The 24044-nt window shown below is 46.6% G+C and overlaps 1 protein-coding gene across 1 annotated transcript in view; it reads left to right on the top strand.

The window, feature by feature from the left end:
• The window catches only part of Rp9 (RP9 pre-mRNA splicing factor), a 28939-nt gene extending 5436 nt beyond the window's left edge, over window positions 1-23503 (top strand). The window contains exons 2-6 of the mRNA XM_021627467.2: window positions 6531-6561; window positions 7876-8005; window positions 16255-16346; window positions 22013-22074; window positions 22935-23503. Of these exons, the coding sequence (XP_021483142.1) occupies window positions 6531-6561; window positions 7876-8005; window positions 16255-16346; window positions 22013-22074; window positions 22935-23133 (514 nt within the window). The 3' untranslated portion in view covers window positions 23134-23503. The remainder of the gene's footprint in view (window positions 1-6530; window positions 6562-7875; window positions 8006-16254; window positions 16347-22012; window positions 22075-22934) is intronic.
• Window positions 23504-24044: the final 541 nt, after the last annotated feature.

The following is a 24044-nucleotide window of genomic DNA, read 5'->3' as shown; positions in this document are numbered from 1 at the left end:
TGAGGTGAAGGATAAGTTACTGCCCCTGTCCCTTCCCATCACTAAGAATGCAGCACAGTGTTTAGTGGGCCTGCTTGGATTCTGAAGACAACATATTCCTCCCTTGGGTGTGTTATTCTAGCCCATATCCCAGTGACTCAGAAAGCTGCTGGCTTTATATGGGGCCTGGAGCAGGAGAAGGCTCTTTCAAGACGTGCAGCCTGCTCCACCACTTGGACCTATGATCCAGCAGCTCCAATGGTCCATGAGGTGTCGGTAGAGACTGTTTGAAGCCTTTGGCAGGCCCATATAGGTGAATCATAGTAGAAACTTTTGGGATTTGGGAGCAAGACTCCACCATCATCTGTAGAAACTGTTCTCCCTTTGAGAGACAGCCCTTGTCTGTTGGGCATTAGTGGAAACTGAACATTTGACAGTTGGTCACCAAATTACCATGTAACTGAGCTGCCCATCAGGCATTGGCTATTATCAGACCCATCAAGCCATAAAGTTGGATATGCACAGAAACAACCCATTATCAATTGGAAGTGGTATAGACATGTTCAGGCCCAAGTCAGTCCTAAGGGCACAAGCAGTTTACAAGAAGAATTGCCCAAGTGCCCTGTGGCTTCTCCTCCTGTTACAGTGCCTTCTGCACTCAGGCATGAACTGCGCAGGTCGTGGGGTGTGCCCTGTGATCCGTCGACTGAGGAAGAGCAGGCTTGGGCCTGGGTTACTGGTGGGCCCAGTGGGCCCGTGAACCAAGTGCCATGTAGCAGAGGTGGAGGTGATGTGTGGCCCTAACATGGATTTCCACTCGCAAAGGCTGACCCGGCTACTGCTGCTAAGTGCCAGATCTGTCAGCAGCAGAGGCAACGAGTGAGCCCCAGATATGGCACCACTCCCTGGGATGACCAGCCAGCAACTGGGTGCCACGTGGCTGCATTGGACCACTTCCTTCATGGAAAGGCCAATACTTTTTCGTTACTGGGTCAGATATTTATTCTTGTACATAACGCTTCTGCCAAAACTGCCATCTGTGGACTTACACACGCTGTATCCACCACCACAGTATTCAGCAAAGCATTGCTTCTGACCGAGAAACTGATTCCACAGCCAGAGCAATGTGGCGGTCAACCCATGTTCATTGAATCCACTGGTTTTACCATGTTCCCCACCATCCTGAAGCAGCTGGCCTGAGAAGAGTGATGGAATGGCTTTTTGATGAAATAGCCATTTGAAGACACAGTTAAAACACTAGTTAGGTTCAGGGTTCTCCAGAGGGTGGTGGAATGAATCAGAATCCATGATAGAAGGAAATGTGACACAGTGTCTTCCATAGCCAGGAACCATGGGTCCAGGATTTAAGGGGTTAAATGGGAATGGTTCTACTCACTGTCACCCTAGTGACCTCCTAAAGAAATTTTTGCTTCCTGTTCTGACACTTTCAGTTCTGCTAGCCTAAAAGTTTGGGGGATGGGAGACTGCTTGCCTAAAAGTTTGGGGAGCAGTTTGTTGCTCCTGCCAGAGCCACAACCAGCTCCCCTGGCCTGGAAGCTCAGGCTTCCTTCCCCCTGGCCTGGGCGTCTGATGCCCTTAAGCCAGCAGCTAGGAGAGGAATAACAGTGTCAGGAGAGGTGACTGGTCCAGGTTGCCGTGGGGAAGTGATGGATTCTCCACAGTGGAGCTAAGGCGGATTGTCTCTGGAGGGCGGGAGATCCTTTAGGGAGTCTCTTGGTGCTACCACGCCCTGAGAGTAAAGCCAGTGGGCAAGTACAACAGCCTAATCCAGGCTGACAAAGGGCACAGGCCCTTCAGGAATGAAGACGGGGTCTCTCCTCCAGGAAAGGAGACACACCTGAGGCGCTTGCTGAGGATGGAGGACAGACAGAATGGGTAGCAGAGGAAGGTAGTTATAAATGCCAGCTGAGGCCACGTGACAGTTACAGAAGCTAGGTTTATAGGTTTATAATGGACAAGAGTGTTTCTGTTCTATTTTGTTAAGGACATGTTTGTACATATCTGCACATATATTAAATTACATTTTGTTTTATTTCTTCATCATAAATATAACAATTGATTGAGATAATATCACTGGTTATTACCATATTTAAGTAATGATACAATTAAGAGTAAGCGTTCCTCCAAGGACATTGCTGCCTATTCTAAAATACACAGTGCATTTGTGATTGTATATCACATAGTTACTTCAGGGTAGATGGAATTCTGCCCTGGTTATTGTTTTCATTTAGACATTAAACATGATATAAGAAAATGTGATTGATGTCAAGTTGACAAGGGTTGGACTTGTCATGTCTGATCTTGGTTGTCATCTCGACTGCATCTGGGATCAAATAATCACAGCTGAGTACAGCTGTGGAAGATTTTCTTAATCACGTCATTTGAATTAGGAGTGCCCACCCTAATCTGCCACATCCTCTGGTAGCAGTCCACATAAAAGGCCATAAAAGAAGGACGCTTTTGCCTGCTTGCCATTACTCTCTGTCAAGTTCATCCGTCCTGCTGTGGGGCATTCCTTTGTTGTTTAAGAACCTCCTTCTTGAGGGTTACAGCATAGACTGAGGACCAGCCGAGACTCCCAGCCTTGTGGGCTACATAACTACTGAATGGCCTTTCCATTGCCGGATAACCACTGTAGAAGTGAGACCACAGCAGCCAAGCCTTCCTAATGTCTCGCCACTGTTTCTTATTTGCCCTTTTTGCAGTTTTGGAGACTGAAGCTAGGGCTTTGTGACACACACACACATATATACCTATTCTATTAGTTTTGTTCCTCTAGAGAACCCTGACTAATACAATATCTAATACTTCATATGCTAACTTTTATAATTTTTATTTTTTATATTAATCACAGGTTATTTACTTGGTATCCCAGCCGTAGCCCCCTCCCTCGTTCCCTCCCAATCCCACCATCCCTCCCTCATCTCCTCCCTGCCCCTTTCCAAGTCCACTGATGGGGGAGGTCCTCCTCCCCTTCCATCTCACCCTAGCTTATCAGGTCTCTTCAGGACTGGCTACAGTGTCCTCTTCTGTGGCCTAGCAAGGCTGCTCCTCCCTCGGAGGAGGGGGGTCAAAGAGCTCGCCTTTGAGTTCATGTCAGAAATAGTTGTTTTGAGCTTTGGTTTGGGGTTTTTGTTTGTTTTTGTTTTTCAAGACAGGGTTTCTCTGTATATCCCTAGTCATCCTGCAACTCACTTTGTAGACCAGGCTGGCCTCAAACTCAGAGATCACCTGCCTCTGCCTCCCAGTGCTAGGATTAAAGGCGTGTGCTACCACACCCGGCTCTGAGAGGTGTTTTTCAGAACACCCTATGCTTGTTTCAGTAGTGACTGCGCTCGTTATTTTCCCTCTGCCCCCTCTGTTGCCACTGTGCTTATTTGCCCTTTTGTAGTGTGGAGACTGAGGCTAGGGCCTTGTGAATTTTCGGCAAGCACTGTAATACTGAGCTGTATCCCTAGCCCTCCTTTTATTTTGTTTTGAAAGGAGGTCCTGCTAAGTAGCCTCCTGTGCAGGGCCAAGCAGCCTGTGAATTTGCCCTAACAGGTAGATTCAAAGGCTTGCACCATCCTCCCTGGCTTCCTTATGTGTTGATTTCCGGCTTAATCATTCATTCATTTGTTGTGTGTGTGCGCGCACGTGTACCCCTGCAACTTGCATGGGGAGGCCTTTGATATCATTTCTTGGGGGTGATCCAATGACAGGGTCTTTCATTAATATAGAACTCACCAAGTGGACTAACTGGTCAGTGAGCCCAAGAGGTCTGCCCATCAGTACCTCCCAGCCTTGGGTTTTCAGTGTGTACCAGCATGCCCAGCTTTTATTTCCTTTATACAAGTTTTGAGTGGTTTAACTCAGGTCCTCTTGCCCACAAAACATGCACTTTACTGACTCAGTTATACACCCCAGCCCGTACTCTTTGCTGTCTGGATATTCTTGAATCTCTATGTTTGATAGTGAAACACTCTGCGTGTTAGCCATGGTATCGAACACTAGGAAGGCTGTGTATGAGGACTGTGGTGAGTTCAAGGCCAGCTTGGGCTACACAGTGAGCTCTAGGCTACCTTTGAAAATAGAGTGAGACCTTGTCTTTAAAATAACATAAAATAAAAAATTTTTAAAGAGAGAAAGAAGGAAGATGCTCATTTGGGGGCTGTTTTGTTTTGAGACATGGTCTCTGGGTAGCCCTGGCTGTCCTTGAACTCTCCGTAGCCCTGAGTGACCTCAAACTCCGCCTGCCTCTGCCTCCTGAGTGCTGGGATTAAAGTTTTCATCCCTATACCCAGCTTTCGTTTGCTGACTGGCAGCTTCAGCGTAGGAGGGTTGGGCTGCTGGCTGCTTTTTTTTTTTTTTTTTTTTTTTTTTAATCAGTTTCCCAGTGTCAGCAAAGAGAGGCCTTTTCAAGGTCCTCTGCAAGCATCTTCCATCCTTTGCCTCAAGTTGAGGGTGTGTTTGGCTGCCAGGAATCTGGGGTAGAATGAACCAAATTTAGAACTATGGAGTCTCTTTAAGACAGGCAATCTCCTGGCTGTGAGGAAAGAGAAAAAGCTTCAGCCCCCTGGTGCCCATACTCTGCATTCCTATGATCTGAAGACTTTGGCTTCCTCTAAAGAAGTCTAACTTCTTTCCATTGCTGAAATCGGGATTGTTGTTTGGATTCAGGGTACCATGGCTTTATTACTTTCTTACTGTCATTTTAAATGCTCTGGGAGGAAGACAGATGTGTTTATGGAAGTCAGGGGTCCATGCTGAATGAGAAGCAACAGCGGATTCTTACAAATGAGTTCATTTGTTCATGTGATGTGGCCCCTTGGGACTCTGTCGTCTCCACACCACTCCTTCTTTGCTTTGACCTTAGGCTCCTGAAGGCCCAGAGTCTGTTGCCCATCCTTCAGGTTTCTCGTGAGCTACCTAGCAGGCATCTTGTCTCTGCATTTCCTTGGAGGCAGCTGCAGAAGCACTTTCATGGAATGGCATGTATTTAATGAATGCTTCAAGTAAATCCTACTGAACATTCAACAGGAAAAGTAACTTAAAGTGAGGCCCCAGAGATGGCTCAGCAGTTAAGAGCACTGCCTGCCCTTGCAGAAGACTCAGTTTCAATTCCAGGCACCCACACGGCAGCTCACAACCATCTGTACCAGATCTGATGTCCCGCTGTGACCTCTGCAGGCTCCAGGAATACATGTAGTTGTCCCCAAAGAGCCAGGACTGTAATCCTAGCACTCGGACGGAAGGTTGAGATGGAAAAATGGCAGCTGTGAAGCCAGTGTGGAGAGAGAGACTGCCTCAGAAAGCATCTATCCGTGTGTTAGTTCATGAATGAGTTTGGGGTCCATTTGAGATGATTTTCCTTTCTACCTACTTTGGCCATTTCTCTCCTCCGAACAACTTAGTACATGCTCAGTGATATCACAGTAATACTTCAGGGTAAAATAGAGGTTTTTACCATTGTCTTAAATCTTAAGAACTAACTGAAGATGCTCACTATGCCTGCAGTTCCAGCACTCAGGAGTCTGAGGCAGAAAGACTGACATGAGTTCAAGCCCAGCCTGGGCTGCAGAGTAAGGCCATGTCTCAAACAATAACAAAATTAACTAGAGATATAAATGCCTTTAAAAAAACAAAAAACAAAAAACAAAAAAACCTGTTTGTATTTTCTTTCTTTCTTTTTAACGTTGGTCCTGGAGATTTAGTGCATAGCTAAAGAGCCCAGGTTATACCACCCATCAGATTGGCCTGTGGGAAAGTGTGGGGACATTTTCTTGATTAATGATGAATGTGGGAGAGTCCAGCCCACCGTGGGGAGGGGGGCAGTGCCATCCCTGGGCACCGGTTGTATAAGAAAGCAGCCTGAGAATAAGCCATGGATGGCCTCTGCCTCAGTTCCTGCCATGGGTTCCTGGACTCCTTGGCTTCACTCATTGATAACCTAAGCTCCTTAAACCCTTTCCTCTCCAACTTGCATTTGGTTGTGCTGTTGGTGAGAGCAACAGAGGGCAACCTATACCAACCCCTACAAGTTGTTCTTCCCCCATCTTAGAGCAGAAAATAAAAAGTCATTTCCCTGACCCTTAGTATGTTTCCTTGTTTCTCACACCTAACTGTCATTTTCTTCTGAAAACCTCTTAAGCCCCACATAAAAGAAAACAAGGAAGCACAGGTCCTTGTGCTTTGTCCCTTCGGTCTTCTAGTGAAGAACTCTTCCCTGGGGTTAGAAAGGTGAAGTACAGACTGAGGTGTCCTGGCTATCACTCTGGAGTGCAGCGGGATCTGGAGAGCCTGAATGTTGGTCTGTGAGCATCACAGTTCTTCTGTGCTGCCACCTGCCCCAGATTTCAACACCGAGTCTGGAGTGCAGGCCGTGGACGCGGAGGGCTGGCGAGTGTCTGGCACGGCCGGGTGCGGCAGGGGAAGCCTCTGAGGAGGTTGGCTCCTGATCTGCAGCAAGCCTCTGCTTTGCCCTGTGTAGATGTGCGGTGCTTCCTGTTGACATGTTTGCTGAAGGCTGCTTTCTGTGCTTCTTTTTCTAGTTACGAGAAACCTCCTCCTGGGTTTATCAAGGTAAGCCATTGCAGGCTTGGTTACTCTATTAAACATGCTTGTGGGCTTAGTGATTTAGTGGGGAAATAACAGTGTGGGTTTTTTTTTTTTTTTTCAATCTCCTTATATCAGTGGTTCTCAGCTTTCCTAATGCTGTGACCGTTTAACACAGGTCCTCATGTTTTGGTGATGCCCAACCATAAAATTACTATTTTTAACTGCAATTTTGCTACTATTATGAATAGTAAATATCTGTGTTTTGTTTTTTTTTTTTTTTTCTGATGGTTTTAGTTGACCCCTGTGAAAGAGCTATTCAACCCCCAGGGGATCATAACCCATAGGTTGATAACCACTGCCTTATATGAAAACACTGTCTCTTTCCTACAAATAACAGGTAAACCATAATTTTGGACTTTGTCACAAAGCCTGTCCTTCCTAGACATTTAACCAGCTGTCATTCCCTGTCCCAAGGACCAGTATAAACACACAGGAGTCCCTTACCTGCAGCTCCCCTTCTGTCTCTGGCAGTATCGTCCAGAAGCTCTGTTGTCCATTTTTCTTGTCCACCTCACTCAGCCATCTCAGTACATTTAGGCTTGGAGTCTTGAGTGCCCTCAGCTCAGAGACCTGAAAGGACATACCCCGTTGCCTTCAGGGCAGGGACCCCTGCAGCCTGGAAACAGAGGCTGGGTGTTTCAGTAGGCGGGGACTCAGAGAAGCAGCCAAAGGCCAAAAGACTTTGAGGAAAACAACGTTTTTAAACAACCAGAAATTAGAGGAATGCTCCAGTTCTAAATACAGTTATTGGCTGGTGAAAATCCCCATCAAAAACAAAGGTGACCTTTGAGAGAAAAGGTGAGGACAGATTCCTAAGGTTGCCTTCTGACTCCACCTGCATCCTGGGAAGAGTTCGCCTTCTCCCCAAGGTGTCACTTCTTTAGATCTGTTTTAATGTAACAGTCGATCTAGAGTTCCAGAATGCCTTTCCACCTTGCACAGATTGTGAAAAAGTGAAACCTTTTTGACTATTTTATGTCGGAGTGTGGAGGTCGCAAGTCATTCCTGCATGAAGCCCACGCTTCATAGCGACTTTCCTCTAGTCGAGGCCGAGCTATTTCTCTGTGAAGTTCTCTCCCTGATAGTTTGTGTCCCCAGTTCCTGCAGACAAGAAGGGCCTTGTCACCCAGTGAGAAGAAGCTGCACAATGGTAGCCTCTCAAGCAGGAAGCAAGGACGGAGTCCTGTTTTGTTTCTGTTTTGATGGGTTTGGTGGTTTCAGGTTGGTTTTTTGGTTCTGGTTCTGTCGTGTTGTTCACACACTATTATCTTCCTGTAGGAGGATGAGACAAAGCCAGAAGACTGTATACCAGACGTGCCGGGCAATGAGCATGCCAGGGAGTTTCTGGCTCATGCACCAACTAAAGGACTTTGGATGCCACTGGGGAGAGAGGTCAAAGTTATGCAATGTGAGTATGCATTTGTGGTGTCTCAGGTACCTCTGCCATTGAGATGCAAGTGGGTGGGTAAGACGTGAGCAGGTTTGTTTGTTCCACAGTTCCGATGCTGCAGGGTCTACATAGCACAGCATCAGCATCCCGGGCTCTCATCCCTGTGTGCATCATACGTGATGGAGAAGCAGACGGGAAACACGTGAAGGAAATGTCTCCAGAGCTGGCATTCCTGTTCATGAGGATTTGGTCCTCACGATTAAAACCCGCCTTGAAGCTCTAAGCTCCACATCTTCAAGGGTCCTCTACCTTGCACTACCACACTGTGGATCAGGCTTTGAACATGTGAACCTTTGTGGGACAGATCAGATGCAAACCAGGCAGTTTGGAACCTCTATACACATAGTTAGTATGCCATGCTTTATAGTACCATACCTCTTCTTTTTGGCTTCTTCTCTGCACCACCACTGCCCAACCTGGCTTCTTAGTTTTTAAGTCAGGGTCTTAATAGCCGGGCATGGTGGCACACACCGTTAATCTCAGCATTCAGGGAGGCAGAGGCGGGTGCATTGTTGTGAGTTTGAGCCCAAGCCTGGGCTAAAAAGCAAGTCCAGGATAGCCAAGGCTACACAGAGAAACCGTGTCTCAAAAGAAGACAGCATCTTACTATGTAGACATGATTGCCCTTGAACTCATGTTGAAATCTGTCTTTCAGCACTGGGTTCAAAGGTGTGCTCTGCCTTGTCAGGTGGTAGTACTGTATGCCTTTAATCTCAGTACACAGGAGACAGAAGCAGGCAGATCTCTGAGTTCGAGCCCAGCCTGGTCTACAGAGTGAGTTCCAGGACAGCCAAGGCTACACAGAGAAACCCTGTCTTGAAAGAAAAAAAAAAAGTATGTGGCCCCACATTTGGCCCCAGGCTGATTTTGAACTCTCAAGCCTCCTGCGTTGGCCTCCCTATAGAGTATGGTATATGTTAGGATCCAGAGGAAGCCACACAAACCATTCAGATGCCAGGCTCAATTATTGAATGCAACACCCCAATACTGACCACGGTCAGGGACACAGTGGACCCAGTAGCCAAACTGTGACATTGACCTGTTTTTCAGAGTCAGTTTATAAAGGCAAAAAACGGGTGAATGGTGAAACAGGGTGGTCGGCTCTGACTCAAGTTGTTTTGCCAACAAGAAGTTCTAGCTAATCTTGAAAGTGCGCCTGGCAGCTGAGGCCAGCTGTGCTTATAGTTGGGGAATTTCCAGGAACAACAAAGCATATGGTTTTTCATTGAACATAAACATAGTTTATGGTCAACCTGACTTTATACAGAGATGTTATACAAAGGAGATTCTTTCATACCAGCAACGAGCTAAGATGATGTGGCTGGGGGGCCTGAAACAAAAATGGCTATACTTACCCTACCCAAAAGGAGCAGGCCTCAAAGGTATGTTAGACCTGTATCACTATAAAGGTTTTAAAGAAGAATTGTGGCTCTGCTTTAGAGCATGTGGCCAGTAGGTATAATGTCTTTATTACTGGTACTGTTTGTGTGGTATTCAATTTTTTTTCTTAGAAACTTCTTGTACCTTTAGTAACTTTCTTGGAACAACTCTGAAAGTCTATATTCTCTGTAGTGTGTGGCTCAGTTAGCTAGTGGTCAACTAAAAAAAAAAATTGTCAGGTACTTCTTCAACCACATTAATCTAAGAAACCTACCTTTATCCAAGAGGAAAGAAGGGTGTGTGTGTATGTGTGTGTGTGTGTGAGAGAGAGAGAGAGAGAGAGAGAGGAGTGTGTGTGTGTGTGTGTGTGTGTGTGTGTGTGTGTTAGGATATGCCTTCTCAGAGTTGGCACAGTTTAGATCTCTGCTTCATCTTGCTCTTCTGGTCAGGCCTTGGTTGTTGTCTGATCTTCCTGCTGTAGCCTTCTGAGTAGAAGGCTTCATAGGTGCATCACCACGCTCAGTCAGCTCTCTTTAGTCTTTAAACATCTTCCCAGGCCTCAGGTCACAAAGAAGTGAGAGAACTGGATTCCTAGGGTCTTCCCAGTGCCTGTGCACTTCACAGCTCTTCACAACAGGATCGTGTCAGGACTTGTGAGAGCCTCCTTTGAGTGTATCAGTTCCCAGTGGTTCTCTAAGTGTTTGACTGGGTTCTTGTTTGCCCAGTTGATAACCAACCTGAGGATGTGGGTCCTAGTTTGCTTGGGGAGGAAAGCGTTTATTTTGCTTATGTATGGTGAGTCACAGTCCAGTGAGAGAAGTCAAGGCAGGCGCTCAAAAAGGCTAGGAACCTGGGGCTATAGAGAAATGCTGCTTACTGGCCTGCTCTCCTTGGCTTGCCTACCTGCTTCTTTCTTTCTTTTTTTCTTTCTTTCTTTCTTTCTTTCTTTCTTTCTTTCCTTCCTTCCTTCCTTCCTTCCTTCCTTCCTTCCTTTCTTTCTTTTTTTTTGAGTCAGGGTTTCTCTGTGTAGCCTTGGCTGTCCTGGACTCACTTTGTAGACCAGGCTGGCCTCTGCCTCCCTGAGTGCTGTGCCACCCAGCTCAGCCTGCTTTCTTATATTCAGAACCACCTTCCAGCCCAGCCTAGGAGGGAGCACCTCTCACAGTGAGCTGGGATCTCCTGTATCAGGTAGTAGTCAAGAAAATGACCTACAGACTTGCTTACAGGCCATTTGATGGAGGTGTTTTCAACCGATGGTCCTTTTCTTAAAATGACTTAGTTTGTGTCAAATTAACATAAAAGTAGCCAGCATGGCCTGGATGTTAAACAAGCCATTATTTTCAGCTAATATTCTGAAAGGTTGCCTTTCCTGTAGAATGAGTTCTATCTTTAGGCAAGTAACTACAGCTTATAGGTGTGGCTTTACCAGGAATCTTTGAGACAATCAAATAGTGACAGTGCTATGTGGCTGTGTCTTTTAAGGAGCTTAGACCTCATTCTGACTTTCATCAGACTGCTGATTTTCAAGACTATTAAGGACCTAGGAAAAGAACACTGGGAGTGGCCCAGTCCAGATACCAGATGTGGCACTTCTCACCAGGGTTGGTGGATTTCCTTAGATTGATGTATTGAAACAGATATTCATGTCACACACACACACACACACACACACACACACACACACGCACCAGGAACATAGGGAAAGTAAGTCAAGAAGGCAGTTGCTGTTTGTAAGAAGGTGTCCCATGAGCTAACCAGGCTATCAGGCTCACAGTGGCAGTAAGTGCACTTGACTTTTATTCTAATGAAGGTGATGACTGTGCCTTTCAACCATTGGATGGAGGCCAACAGGCAGGCTTTCCTGATTGGCTAGTTTTAAAAGGATGGAAGCACAGGAAGTGAAAATCTGGGAGAGAGCAGCAGCTGGGGCTCATCGGGTGCCTGGAATGTTTGCCAGGCCTTCAGATAAACAAAAGTTCTCCAGGTGGAGTAAAGCTTACCAGGTAGGGGGAACTGAATGAGTTGGATGCCAGGTTGGGGCTGGAGAGGTAGTTCAGCAGGTGAGAACCTTCAGCTCTCACAGAGGACCAGAGTTGGGTTCCTAGCACTCACGTAACTGGTCACGAGCTTGTAAGTCAGGTTCCAGAAGAGCTAGTGTTCTCTCTCACCTGCCTGCACACCCACTACCTACACGGGCCACAGACATCTGTGCAGGCGATACAACCAGAACCTAAAATAAAATTCTACAAAGTTTCGCAAGATGAGGCTAGTTTATGGGATGTTAGCTCTTCGTGGGCCAGGTACCTTTGATTAAAAACCTTTTTTTTTTTTTTTCTCTCACAATGAAAAGCCTGTGACTAATTTGTAAGAATCTAAAAACAAAACGAAAAAATGTTTTGGACAAATTTACTACTATTTTCATTACCTGTCTAGAAAATTTTTAAAGATTTATTTTTTATGTTTTTTTAATTATGTGTATGTGTGTGATAGTGAGCAGGTGTACATGTGATTGCAGATGCCTTCAGAGACCAGAAGTAGTGGAGCTACCCAGTGTGGGTGGCAGGAACCAAACTGTGTCTTTGGCAAGAGCAGTATGTGCACTTAGCTGCTGCGCCATCTCTCCAGGGCCCCCAAAGTTATTCTTGTTATTGTTAGTTATGTGTGTTCTCTTAAGCTGGAGTTGTCAGCTGCCCAGCATGGTCCTCTGTAAGAGAAATGAGAGGGCTTAGCTGCTGGGCCCTCTTTTTAGCCCCTGTGCTTTCTGCTTTGTTTGTTTTTGAGACAGACTCCAGTTATATAGCCTTTGCTGGCCTAGAACTTTGCATTGCTTCTAAGAAAGAACAGATTGGGGCTGTAAAGATGGCTCAGCAAATAAAAGCACCCATTGCCCTTAGAGATGACCTCGGATTGGTTCCCAGCACCCACATGGTGGCTCACAACAGTCTGTAATACCAACTCAGAAGCCTGGGTGCTTTCTTCTGACTGCTGAGGGCACCAGGTGTGCATGAAGGGAAGACACTCATCGAAATAAGTAAGCAGGAAAAGACAGAATAGATTTATGAAGTTCATCTCCTGGCCCATCTTGACGGACCTCTGTGTATATTCCATATTAAGTGGATTCACAGTGATGCCGTGTTCATGGCTTGTCGGCACTCCTGTGGTGCCCCAGAAATGTGTTCTTGTTCACATTTGCCTATGATGTTGTACAATTTCTGAAAGCAAGATATCTTCATATTTGTTTCCTCACAATCATGCCTACCCAGTTCTTCAACAAATGATAGACTCTTCAGATCCTACAAAGCAGACCGGAAAGGGAAAGAGACACACATATACATGGGCCTGCACACTTTCCTTGGCTTTGCTGTTAAGAAAAGTGGTTCTGGGCCTGGAGAAATGGCTCAGTAGGTGAGAGCACGGGTTGTCTTGCTTATTTTTCTGTTGCCATGACAAAACACCATGGACGAGGCAACTTAAAGTGTTTGCTTTGGAGGCTTCCTTCAGAGTGTGTTTCTGCCCATCACCATGGGGAGCATGGCTGCACTAGGACAGAAGCAGAGAACTCAGTGTCATCACAAGCAGGAGGCAGGGAACTAACAGGGAATGGTGTCCTCTTTTGAAACCTCATAGCCTAACCCCAGGGATACACCTTCTCCGACAAGGCCACACTTAATCCTTCCCAAACAGTTCCACCAACTAGGGATCAAGGGTTTGAACCTAGGAGTCTCCGGGGCCATTCTCATTCAAACCAACACATTACTCTTGCAGAGGATTGAGATTCCATTCGCAGTGCCTACATGGCGGCTCACAACCACCTGTAACCACAGTTCCGGCCAACCCACTGATCTCTTCTGGCCTCCCTAGGCACTAGGCCTAAATGTGGTATATAGACACACATATGCAGACAAAACACCTATGCAAATCAAATAATAACATAAAATATTGAAATATATATAGGAAGGAAAATGTTTCTCAGACTTAAAGTCTGCAGATCCCAGTCCCCTTTCCCCATCCCGTCTCTCTGATTCTTTGTGCTCTCTGTGCCACAGTATCTCACTCAGGCAAAGTATGCCTCTACTGAGCTGTCACTCATCCCTTACCTGCTAATACAGCTCTACATGTAGGTTACTCATTCTTATTGCTGAGGGGCGTAAGAGACTGCTCTGCTAACAGTATCTTCCATGGTCTCACCTTTGCTGTGGACCACACTGGGAATTACAAGGATCATCTTCTTGGTTTTGTTGTTGTTTTGTGATACCATCTCCTTATCCAGCCAAGAGTGGCCTTAAATGAGCAGTTTTGTTGGCTCGACTTTCCTAAGTGTTGGGGTTCTAGGTCTGCACCAACACTGCCGCTGCAGCACATTCAGAACTAATATTACTTGGATGTGTTTGTGTCCACCCATGCCCTGTGGCATTTTACATCTCCTGAGTTTTGCTGACACACAGCATTGGTTTAGTATGTGATCCTTCTTCCTCAGGCGGTTTTGGGTGAGTGAAGGGAAGGTTGAGACAGGATCCTTGCCACAGCATTTGCTGACCGAGAGCCCAGGGTGGGCCTGCCACATCCTCCGTAGTCCTAGGCTTCTAGGTGTGTCTTTCTGTAAGTTCAAGTGGATAAGAACAGTTCAGAAGCCATCCTTAAAGACTCCCCAACACTCACATAAAGGATGGAAATGGCTGTCCATGTCAGTAGCCACAGCAGTCGAGGGTGGAGACAGATCCTGAGAGCATGTTGGCTGGCCTGCCTAGCCCAAACAGCAAGTTTGTGGGAGGCCCTGTCTGAAGGACATAAAGCCGAGAGCTATCTGGCCTTGACCTGAGTCACACACTCTCATCCTTGCAGATGCCACAAAGGACTCCTTTTACCACATGCTTTCTGTACTCACTAGCCTGGGCCCTAGCCTGGGCCCAGTCAGTTCACCTTTCCAGCATCTCGTTTCCTGGCCTCCTTGATCAACACCCAAGGACAGCTCTCACTTGGCTCACTATCCCCAGGCCTGACTTGCCTCAGATCTGAATGGAATGGAAAGATGTGGGGGCAACTGGGACTTCCTCATTGCTGTTTCACACTCCTCAGATTGCCGCTCCTAATGCTGAGTCCATATTGAGTGAGGGCCTTTGAGTTGTGTGCTTCTGTAGACTTGAAACGTGTATATGTGTTTTAGCAATTCCTCGGGCCTCCTGCTACTTCTCACTTTAAATCTCTTCAGCCAGGCGTGGTGGCGCACACCTTAATCCTAGCACTTGGTAGGCAGATATATGCAGCTCTGTGGGCTTTATACCAGCCTGCTCTAAGTTCCAGCACAGCAGAATTACAGAAAACAAAATAAACGTCAGTGAAAACCTCTTTAAACACAGTTCCTCGATTTTTCAGGTAGGTTGTGTAGCTCTAGTGGCATTTAGATCATCTTGTTTTGCTAAAACGTGAGGCTCAAGCTGGAGAATGACTCAGCAGTTAAGAGTGCATTCTGCTCTTGCAGGGACCATAGTTCAGTGCCCAGCACCCACCACAGCAGGTGGCTCCCAACCACCTGTAACTCCAGCTCCAGCGATCCCACTCCAGAGTCTGTCAAAGTGTCAGTTAATGCTATCAGAGCCACTGCTTAACCTGAAAAACAGAGAAGCTGTGTTTACAGAGGCTTTTGTTGAAGCTGCTTGTTTTGTTTTTTGTAGTTCTGCCTATACAAATACACACTCAGATACATATACACACAGTTTTTAAAAATGTTTATTTTTGGGAGGCTGAATGGTTCTCTGTGTCTCTGTGGGTTTGAAGCCAGCCTGAACTACAAAGTGAGTCCAAGACATCCAGGGCTCTTGTTACAGAGAAACTCTTGTCTCAAAACAAAACCGTCAAGTTAGTTATGATGCATGCCTTTCATCCAAGCATGCCAGAGTTGGGCAGTCTCTGTGATGTTACAGCCAGTCCTGGCTACACAGTAAGCCCCTACCTTTAAAAAATGAAAAGTTTCCTCTTATAGAGCTTGCTACAGTAGTGTGTTCTTGAAGCCCTAGTTCTTCAGAGGAAAGGGTCACAGAAGTCTAGTAATCTGAGCCTGCAGAGGGGAGGGAGTTGAGGGAGAGGCTCTGTATGGTTGGTCAACCTGAGAGATGCTGCTGCCCAGTGTGGCCGTGCATGCCTGTAATCCCAGCACTTGGGGCTCCGAGGCCAGCCTGTTCTACAAAGCTAGTACAGGACAGCCAGGGCTATTACAAAGCAAAACCCTGTCTCAAAACAACAACCACTAAAGAACGATACCGTTGTCGTGGGGCTGGAGAGTTCAGCCACGGCCTTGAGCACTTTGAGCCGCTCGCTAGGCGACCTGAATTCCTAGCCCTCATTATCAGAGCCTCTCACAAAGAAAAAGGGTACCCACTCTCTTTTTAATGATGTTTGTGTGTGTGTGTGTGTGTGTGCTTGCATGAGCTCACATTTAGTTCATGTGCACCACATGATACAGCAGTCCAGAGAGGCCAAACGAGTGTCGCAGGTGGCTGTGCGCCCGTGTGGGTTTTGAGAGACACCACTGCCCCGCTCTCTTAGAAATGTAGTGAAACGCACTGAGCAAATTCACATACTATGGTACTTTTACATTGGATTGCTTCACGACATTTGGTAATGGAAGGTTTGGTACTAATTTGACAAGATTCAAGGGATATGTAAGGAAGCCTTTAGTTACCTTCATTGTTTTCCGGGATCTTACTGTTTTCACCTGTTAATCCTTTGTGTTTTAGAATTAAGAGTCTAATGAAAAACTTGAATCTGCTGAAACATCTCAGTGAGGTGAGACCATATTATCTTACAGAACTGTTTCTCTTTGGTTTAAGGTTGGCGTTGCAAACGGTATGGCCATCGAACCGGCGACAAAGAATGCCCTTTCTTTATCAAAGGCAACCAGAAGTTAGAACAGTTCCGAGTTGTAAGTATAGCCCGCACTGTCAATAATAGCAGCTGCCGCCGATGGTGAATCGATGGTGGTCACTGGTGAACCACTGTGTACATGCAGGCCCTGGAGGCGGTGAACCACTGTGTACATGCAGGCCCTGGAGGCGGTGAACCACTGTGTACATGCAGGCCCTGGAGGCGGTGAACCACTGTGTACATGCAGGCCCTGGAGGCGGTGAACCACTGTGTACATGCAGGCCCTGGAGGCCTCCGGCCAGACTGTCAGGTGTTCACACACCCGATATGCATCCTGTGACAGGTGGCAAAAGGCTGGCTGGGGCTGCACACGCAGCCCGTCGGGAGAGTGCTTGTTTTCCAGCCCTCGCCCCACAGAGCAAGCATGGTGGCGCATGCCTGTGATGCCGCCACTGGGGAGGTAGGGACAGAAGGATCCTGAGTTCAGAGTCAGCCTTGGCTACAAAGTGAGTTTGAGGCCAGCCTGATCTGTATGAGGCCCTTTCTCTGAAGGAAAGGAAAAGGAGGGAAAAGACTACGATTAAAATGTTCTTTATTTGACGGGTCAGCAGTTTGAGATGGGACAACTGAAAGTTGGTAACTTGAGAGCTTGTCTCAACGGAGAAAGGAAGCGTAAGGGCTGGAGGGGAGGTGTGCAGCTCGGGGGGGGGGGGGGGTGCTGCCCAGCACGTAGAGATGTCGAGTTCCAGCCACGGCACTGGAGGACAACACATAGAGAGACAGATTCCTAACCTTAGCAACAGTGATTCCTTCTCCAAGCCACACTGTGTTCAACCCTTCTTTGTAATAGTCTATATATAAATTCACATTTATATGTTATTCAGGTGAAGGGTTTTTAGTTCCATGTAAGCTTAGATGCATCTTTTGGTCTAGAAGTGTGTATTTGCTCAGATGACATAAGACAGCTCTACCGCATGCTCACAAATCACCACTCTGAGGTGTCCATTCACATCCCGTAACAATTCTGTGCAGTAAGGCACGGTCTGTGTGAATGAAGTAAGGCTGCTGGTGTGTCTGAAGTGGGTCAACGGGGCCAGGTGTGGTGACGCATGCCTGCCGCTCAGGAGTGGCAGGGAGACCCTGCAGAGGTGAGCATGGGGCCATGGCAGCAGCCTATCTCACAACAACAAACACCAGAACACATTCTCAGGGCTTGGTGGATAATAGCCCTTGCCAAGCAAGCATGGGGCAGGAGTGTGAATCTCCTTCATGTCCATGCTAAGTGGGCAGAGCAGCCCACCAGTGAGTGCTCAGAGGGTAGAAACGGATCCCCGTGGAAGCCAGCTGGTTAGAGGAGCTGTCCTGGGCGGCTCTGGGCTCCCTTGAGATACCTTGCTTCAGTGAGAAAGACAGAGCACTGGAAGAAGAGTCCTCACATCAGCCCGTGCACAGGCACACACAACCACTTACAAACACACAGACGGTGCACCTGTAAGCAAGCACATGGACAATACAAGCAGAAGTGTTGTGTAGACTTTGCTCAATCCTAGAGCTTGAGCCTAGGGCCTCCTGCGTTCTCGGGAAGCGCTGTGCACTTCCTCCTGCCCCAGCCGCAGGGCTGAGATTTTGAAGACGGCAGACTGTTAGGGGAAGGGTTCTTGAAAACTGAGTGGAAGCAGCCTGTGGCTGTGTATGATAGCACACGCCTTTACTCCCAGCACTCAGAGGCAAGGCACTGTGACATCAGCTTGAGGCCAGCCGTGTCTCCATAGTAAGTTCCAGCCAGCCAGGAATATAAATTATGGCTCAACTTCTTTATAGATACACCAAATATTAACAGTAATCATGCCTGTTTGAGAGAATAGTTTAGTTTACATTTATTTTTACATATTTATTTGCAGTGCTGTGGTTGAGCCAAGGGCTTATTTGTCACTGTGACAATCCTTGAGGAAACAGCCTCTAAAGAGGACTTACTCTGCCTCAATCTCAGTCCAGAGCTGACTCCAGTCCTTTTTTAATTTTTTTTTTTTTTCCTTTTTTAGACAGGATTTCCCTGTATATCGCAGGTGGGTCCTTCTTTAGCCTCCCAGGTTACAGACTCCTGATCCGCTGCTTTTCACCTTAGGCGAGGCAGACCATCATGGCGGAAGAGAGCCTATGGTAAAGCAGAGCTTCTCCATCGCCGCAGCTTCTTAGCCATCAAGTCTGCTGCCTCCCCAGAGCAGTCCACAGGCACACAGACGCAGTTCCAGACAACTCGCAGGGACATTGACAAGTGTTTCCTGTCTCTCTTTTTCACTTAAGAGAGTCCTGGGTAGCTCTGGCTGGGCTTGAGCTGGCTGTGCGGCCAGGGGTGGCCCCTTCAGCATCTCTGCAACTTGTTTTGAACCCATAGTCTAGCCCAAGCTAGTCTCCAGTTCTGTGTGGCTGAGGATGACCCTGAAGTTGTGATCCTCTTGCCTTACCTCCAGCATATGGGGATTACAGATGTGTGCCACCATGCCTACTCCCTGCAGTGCTGGGGAGCAAACCCAGGGCTTTGTGTCCGCTAGACACGCGCTCTCCATACCCCGAGCCTGTGCTGAGATCTTTCAGGAGTGCTGCCGCCAGTGGGCAGTTCTAAGTTGGGGGTTTCCTAAAAGCTTTCTTTTTCACCTAATTCTTCTTAACATTTGTAAGTGTGCGAGTGTGAGTACGCCACAGCACTCAACGTGCGGAGGTGGGACAGCCTAAGAGAGTCGGTTCTCTCACCACGTGGGTCTCAGCGGCCACACTCAAGTGGCCAGTCCTGCTGGCAAGTGTCTTTACCCACTGAGCTGTCCTGCTGGCCCCTATTTCTGTATTCCGAGCATCTTGTTTAAGAATGAATGTCTGGCTCAGTGAGTAGAGGTACCTGCTGCCAATTCTGCTGGCCTGAGTTTGATCCCCAGAACCCACGTGGTGGAAGGAAGAGAGACTTCTGAAAGTTGTCCTCTGATCTCCAGAAGCACACAAGCATGGACACATTTCTGTGTATACACACACAAATAGATGTTCAATTAAAAATAACAATAATTGGACTGGAGAGTTGCTCGGTGATTAGAGGCACTTGCCGTTCTTCCAGAAGACCAGAGTTCAGTTTCCAGCACCCACGTCAGGCAGCTCACATTTCCTGTAATCCTGGTTCTGTGGTATTTGACAAGGTATCTTCTGGCCTCCATGTGCACCCCCACATCTATGGTATATATTTGCACATGGACTTACATAAAAACTAAAATGCTATTTAAAAAACAATGATGACATAAAACCACACACAGATTTGCAAGGAACAAGAATATGCCATTCAAATCACAGCAACAGTATAGACTAGGAGAGAATATACTGTCCAGATTGACACAGGAGGGCCTCACATGGTGGCACACCCTTAATCCTAGGACTCAAGAGGCAGAGGCAGGCAGCACTCTTGAATTCTAGGCCAGCCTGGTCTACATAGTGAATTCCATGCCAGCCAGAGCTACCTAGTGAAATCCTCTAATGAGAATTTTGTACTTACGGTTCTTTAAAAAACACAGAAATGTTATAAGAATATGTTTTCATTTTAAACCCAGGTGTGGGGATATGAGTCTGCTTCGAAACAGTTGACTATGATTTGCCTCATGCTCTAGCAGGGGCATGGTTTTTGCCAGCTGTGGCTAGTTTCTGCAAGTGTGTGATGATTGGGATTGTGGGAACATTTCAGAGGATATATAAATGCTAGGGCCCTGAGAGGTGGGGTTGCTATTGGCTACTGGTTGGTGATTGGATGCTATTTGTTGCAGTTTGTCAAGTAGTCGTGTGCAAAGAAACAAGAAAAAGGAATTAGATACCCTGATGGTTAAGATCAAACTTTCCCCCAAGGTTCTCAATGCTCGTAATCAGCAGGAGGTAGTGTAATGATAACTTCACCCTCTTTCCTTTCTATCCTTTTTATCTCCTATCTAGTGTTAGGGCTTTAATAAGTACGGCAGAGAGAAGAAAGGGGAACCCACAAAGTAATAAATGCTGGCTACAAGATCCTGTCTCAAAAAAAACAACAAAGATTTACACTGGCCACCTGAGTCAAGGGATGGAAGGGCCCTTGTTCTTGCCTCTTGTATCTTTGTATGGGGTCTAAAGGACAGAGGGGTTTGCTCACTAGGGGGATTGAGTGGTTCTCTACTTTGTGTGATAGACTGAGTTCTGTAACCATTTTGTTTTTACTGAACTGTCCCTTCCAATAACCCCATAACTCAGCCATATGCACATGCATTATGTTCAGGCATAAGATAGTAACTAAGGATTCTCCATAAAAGATCACTTAGGCGAGACATAGTGACACAAGCCTGCGGTCAGTAGGGGGAAGAGGGACTTGCTTTATTTGCTAGAGTAGGGCATCCACATAAGCTGGCAAGTGCATAGCCCAAACCAAGAGAATCCCAGGTTTCTAAACTAACCTCTCTGCATGCCTGCCCCAGAGAGGGCGCATGCCTGTAATCCCAGCACCAGGAAAAGCAAAGCTGCCACCAGTTAGAGCTTGTTATTTAAAGTTTGGCGGTTTTGTTTTTTTTGTTTGTTTTTTGTCTGTTTTTGGTTTTGGGGTTTTTGTTTTTGTTTTTTTCTGAGACAGGGTTTCTTTGTGTAGCCTTGGCTGTCTTGGAACTCACTTTGTAGACCAGGCTGGCCTCAAACTCACAGCAATCCACTTGCCTCTGTCTCCTTGCATGCTGGGATCAAAGGCATGTGCCACCATGCCCGGCTTATTTAAATTTTTTAAATACTTTCATTTTATGTATGGGTGTTTTGCTTGCATGTCTGTGCACCACATGCATGCAATGCCTAAGGAGGCCAGAAGAGGGCACCAGATCCCCTGGAACTGGGGTTGCAGAGGGTTGTTGGCTGCCGTGTACATGCTGAGAATGGAAATCATGTCCTCTGGAAGAGCAGCCACTGGCCATATTTCTTTATATGGAATATTCAATTATTTCCTGTATATTCTAATGGAAGAAGTATTTTGTAGCTTTAAAGTGTTTACAGTACTAAAGTCTGGGTATGGTGGCACACAACCAAAATCCCAAAATTCAGAAGGCTGAAGCAGGAGGACTGCCATGAATTAGGGGCCAGCCTGGTCTACATAGTGAGTTTCCAGGTCACCCAATAACTGTCTGAAAACACAGTAAGACTCCAAAAGCCCAAATAGTAATAAGTATAGTCTTTAAAGGATGAAAATGTATTGTAAAGTAGGTGTGGGGGTTACACTTGCCATGCAGCACTTGGAGACTGAAGCACGAGCAGCACAGGCTGAGGCTCACTTTACTTCAACAAGGTGAGGCCTTGTCTCAGGGTGAGCTGGGGGTGGTGACCCAGCACTTCAGAGTAGAAGCAGGAGGGTCAAGACTTGAGGTCGTCCTCAGGCCAGCAGGTTCAAAGCTAGCCTGAGCTGTGTAATAAGATTCTGTACAATTGAAAAAAAGCAGCATAGCTCTGAGATAGCTGGCATCGAGCTACATGCAGGAAGCACCATAACCTCAGCACTGCCAGGGCTGAAAGGGAAGTTTGAAAATTCAAGGCCAGTTTGAGCTCCGTAGCCAGTTAGAAGGCTAAATAAAGAGTCATAAATTTAACAAAAGCAATCTACATCAAGTACTGGTTTCCAAACAGAGAGGTTTAACTTGTACATAATAAAGCAGTCCATGGTAACTAACCAACTGTCACCCTCTGTAACCTTAGGCACACGAAGATCCCATGTATGACATCATTCGAGAGAATAAAAGACATGAAAAGGATGTCAGGTAAGGCCGCCCTGTTGCTACAAATGTCCTCTTGAAATCTGAAAGTACACAGTGTTATAAACAAGTCTTCTGCTCTATGGGGGCAGTGGATAATCACATTCCTTTAACTGAATAACTGGGAGGGCAAGACTTCTCACTGAACAGAGATGTTGGGGTACTGAGCAGTTCCCTAAATAAATTGTGCTGTGTGTGTGTGTGTGTGTGTGTGTGTGTGTGTTTTGCAGCAGTGTCTCAGCATGTAGAACAAGCAGGCCTCAAATTGTAGACTTTGCTATGTCGGCCTCTGGGCTGCTGAGACGAGCAGCGTATGCCATCACACCTTGCATGATGGACTCTCCTGGGACCTAGATTGCCTTCAGTGCCAATGAAAGTCTGGGTTTTTGTTAACTTGTTTTTAGACGAGATTAAGGAAAGGGGCTGGATGTAGTTCAGTTGGTAGCAGGCAAGGAGCCTCGGGTTTGGTTTGATCCCAGCATTGTACATGCGAGGTGTTAAACACCTATAACGCCATCACTTGGGGAGTGACGGCAGGTGGATTAGAAGTTGAAGGTCATTCTTGACTTTATCTGAGTTGAGGCTAGCCTGGACTACATTGGGACCTGTCACAAAAATAAGAAGTTTTTATTTTTTCTAATTGTTTTTTTTTTTTTTAATTGTTTCTAGTTGGTTGTATTGTAGCTCTTGAGACGCTGCATTGCTGTGGAACTGAGCAGTGGGAACAGCTCAGTGGGTATGCATTTGCTAGGAGTTATGAGGCCTTGGGGGCACACGCAGATACTTAGGTCTTTATTGAGATAGTTGTTCATAATTCCCCATTCACCACTGCTTAAATGAAATATTGTTCTGGGGAATCTGTTTAGGATCCAGCAGCTAAAACAGTTACTGGAGGACTCCACCTCGGATGAAGATGGGAGCAGCTCCAGCTCCTCAGGAAGTAAAGAGAAGCGCAAGAAAAAGAAGAAGAAAGAAAAGCACAAGAAAAAGAAGAAGGAGAAAAAAAAGAAGAAGAAACGAAAGCACAAGGCTTCCAAGTCGAGTGACAGTTCAGACTCAGAGTGACAGCTGATGGCAGCATTCTCAAAACCACCCTCAAGCCAAAGAAGAGAGCCGCCCGGGAGCAACGGGACCGGACTAGGAGGGCACACCTGGCACAGCTGTGGGTTCTCCCCACTTCCTGGTGCCAGGTGACCGCCGCAGAGCAGGTGGGCCCCCAGGCTGTCTGCCAACGGTGTCTGTTTCCTCTCCCATGACGGTCACTTGTGTCTGATTGCTTTAATAGGCCGCCTGCAAAGGGAAGTAATGAAAAGACTGAAAAAGAACTCTAGGGTACTGCCACAGCTTCTGCCCTTGTGGTGCAGAGCTCAGTTTCCACCGACTTTACCCTTCTCTGTGGTTCGGGATAATAAAAATTCATGGTTTATTTTTTAAATGTAGTCATTATTAATACAGACTAAAAGCTACATACTCCTTTTTTTTTTATCGCTGTTCCAATTGATTGCCAGTTTGCATTGGAGTTTTTCAGAAATATTTCCTGTAGACTTAAGTGCACACACATGCCTCTGATTGAGTCCACGGCCAGCCCAGGATAAGTAACAAGACCTTATCTTTAAAGGAAAGAAAGGCAAGTGTCTCATACAGCAGCCTCATAATAATAGGATGTTTTGTTTCACTTTGCAATGGTATAGCTCTGACTGTATAGTTCTGTCTGGCCCAGAGCTGGCTATGTACACGAGACAGGCTGACTTTAAACTCAAGAGATCTGCGTGCCTCCGCCTCCCAAGTACTAGTTTATATAGGGTGTGTGTGTGTGTGTGTGTGTGTGTGTGTATGTGTGTGCATGTGCATGTGTAGGCCAGAGAGCAATCTCGGGTGTCATTCTTTAGGTATCTCTTTTCTCTCATTCCCTTACTGGCCTGCAGCTCACCAAGTAGGTTAGTGTGGCTGGCCAGTGCAGCGAGGGGATCTCCCGT

This window comes from Meriones unguiculatus, chromosome 1 (assembly GCF_030254825.1).
Source record: "Meriones unguiculatus strain TT.TT164.6M chromosome 1, Bangor_MerUng_6.1, whole genome shotgun sequence".
NCBI lineage: Eukaryota > Metazoa > Chordata > Mammalia > Rodentia > Muridae > Meriones > Meriones unguiculatus.
The sequence above is the reverse complement of the archived record's forward strand: the minus strand, read 5'-3'. Positions and strand labels throughout refer to the sequence as shown.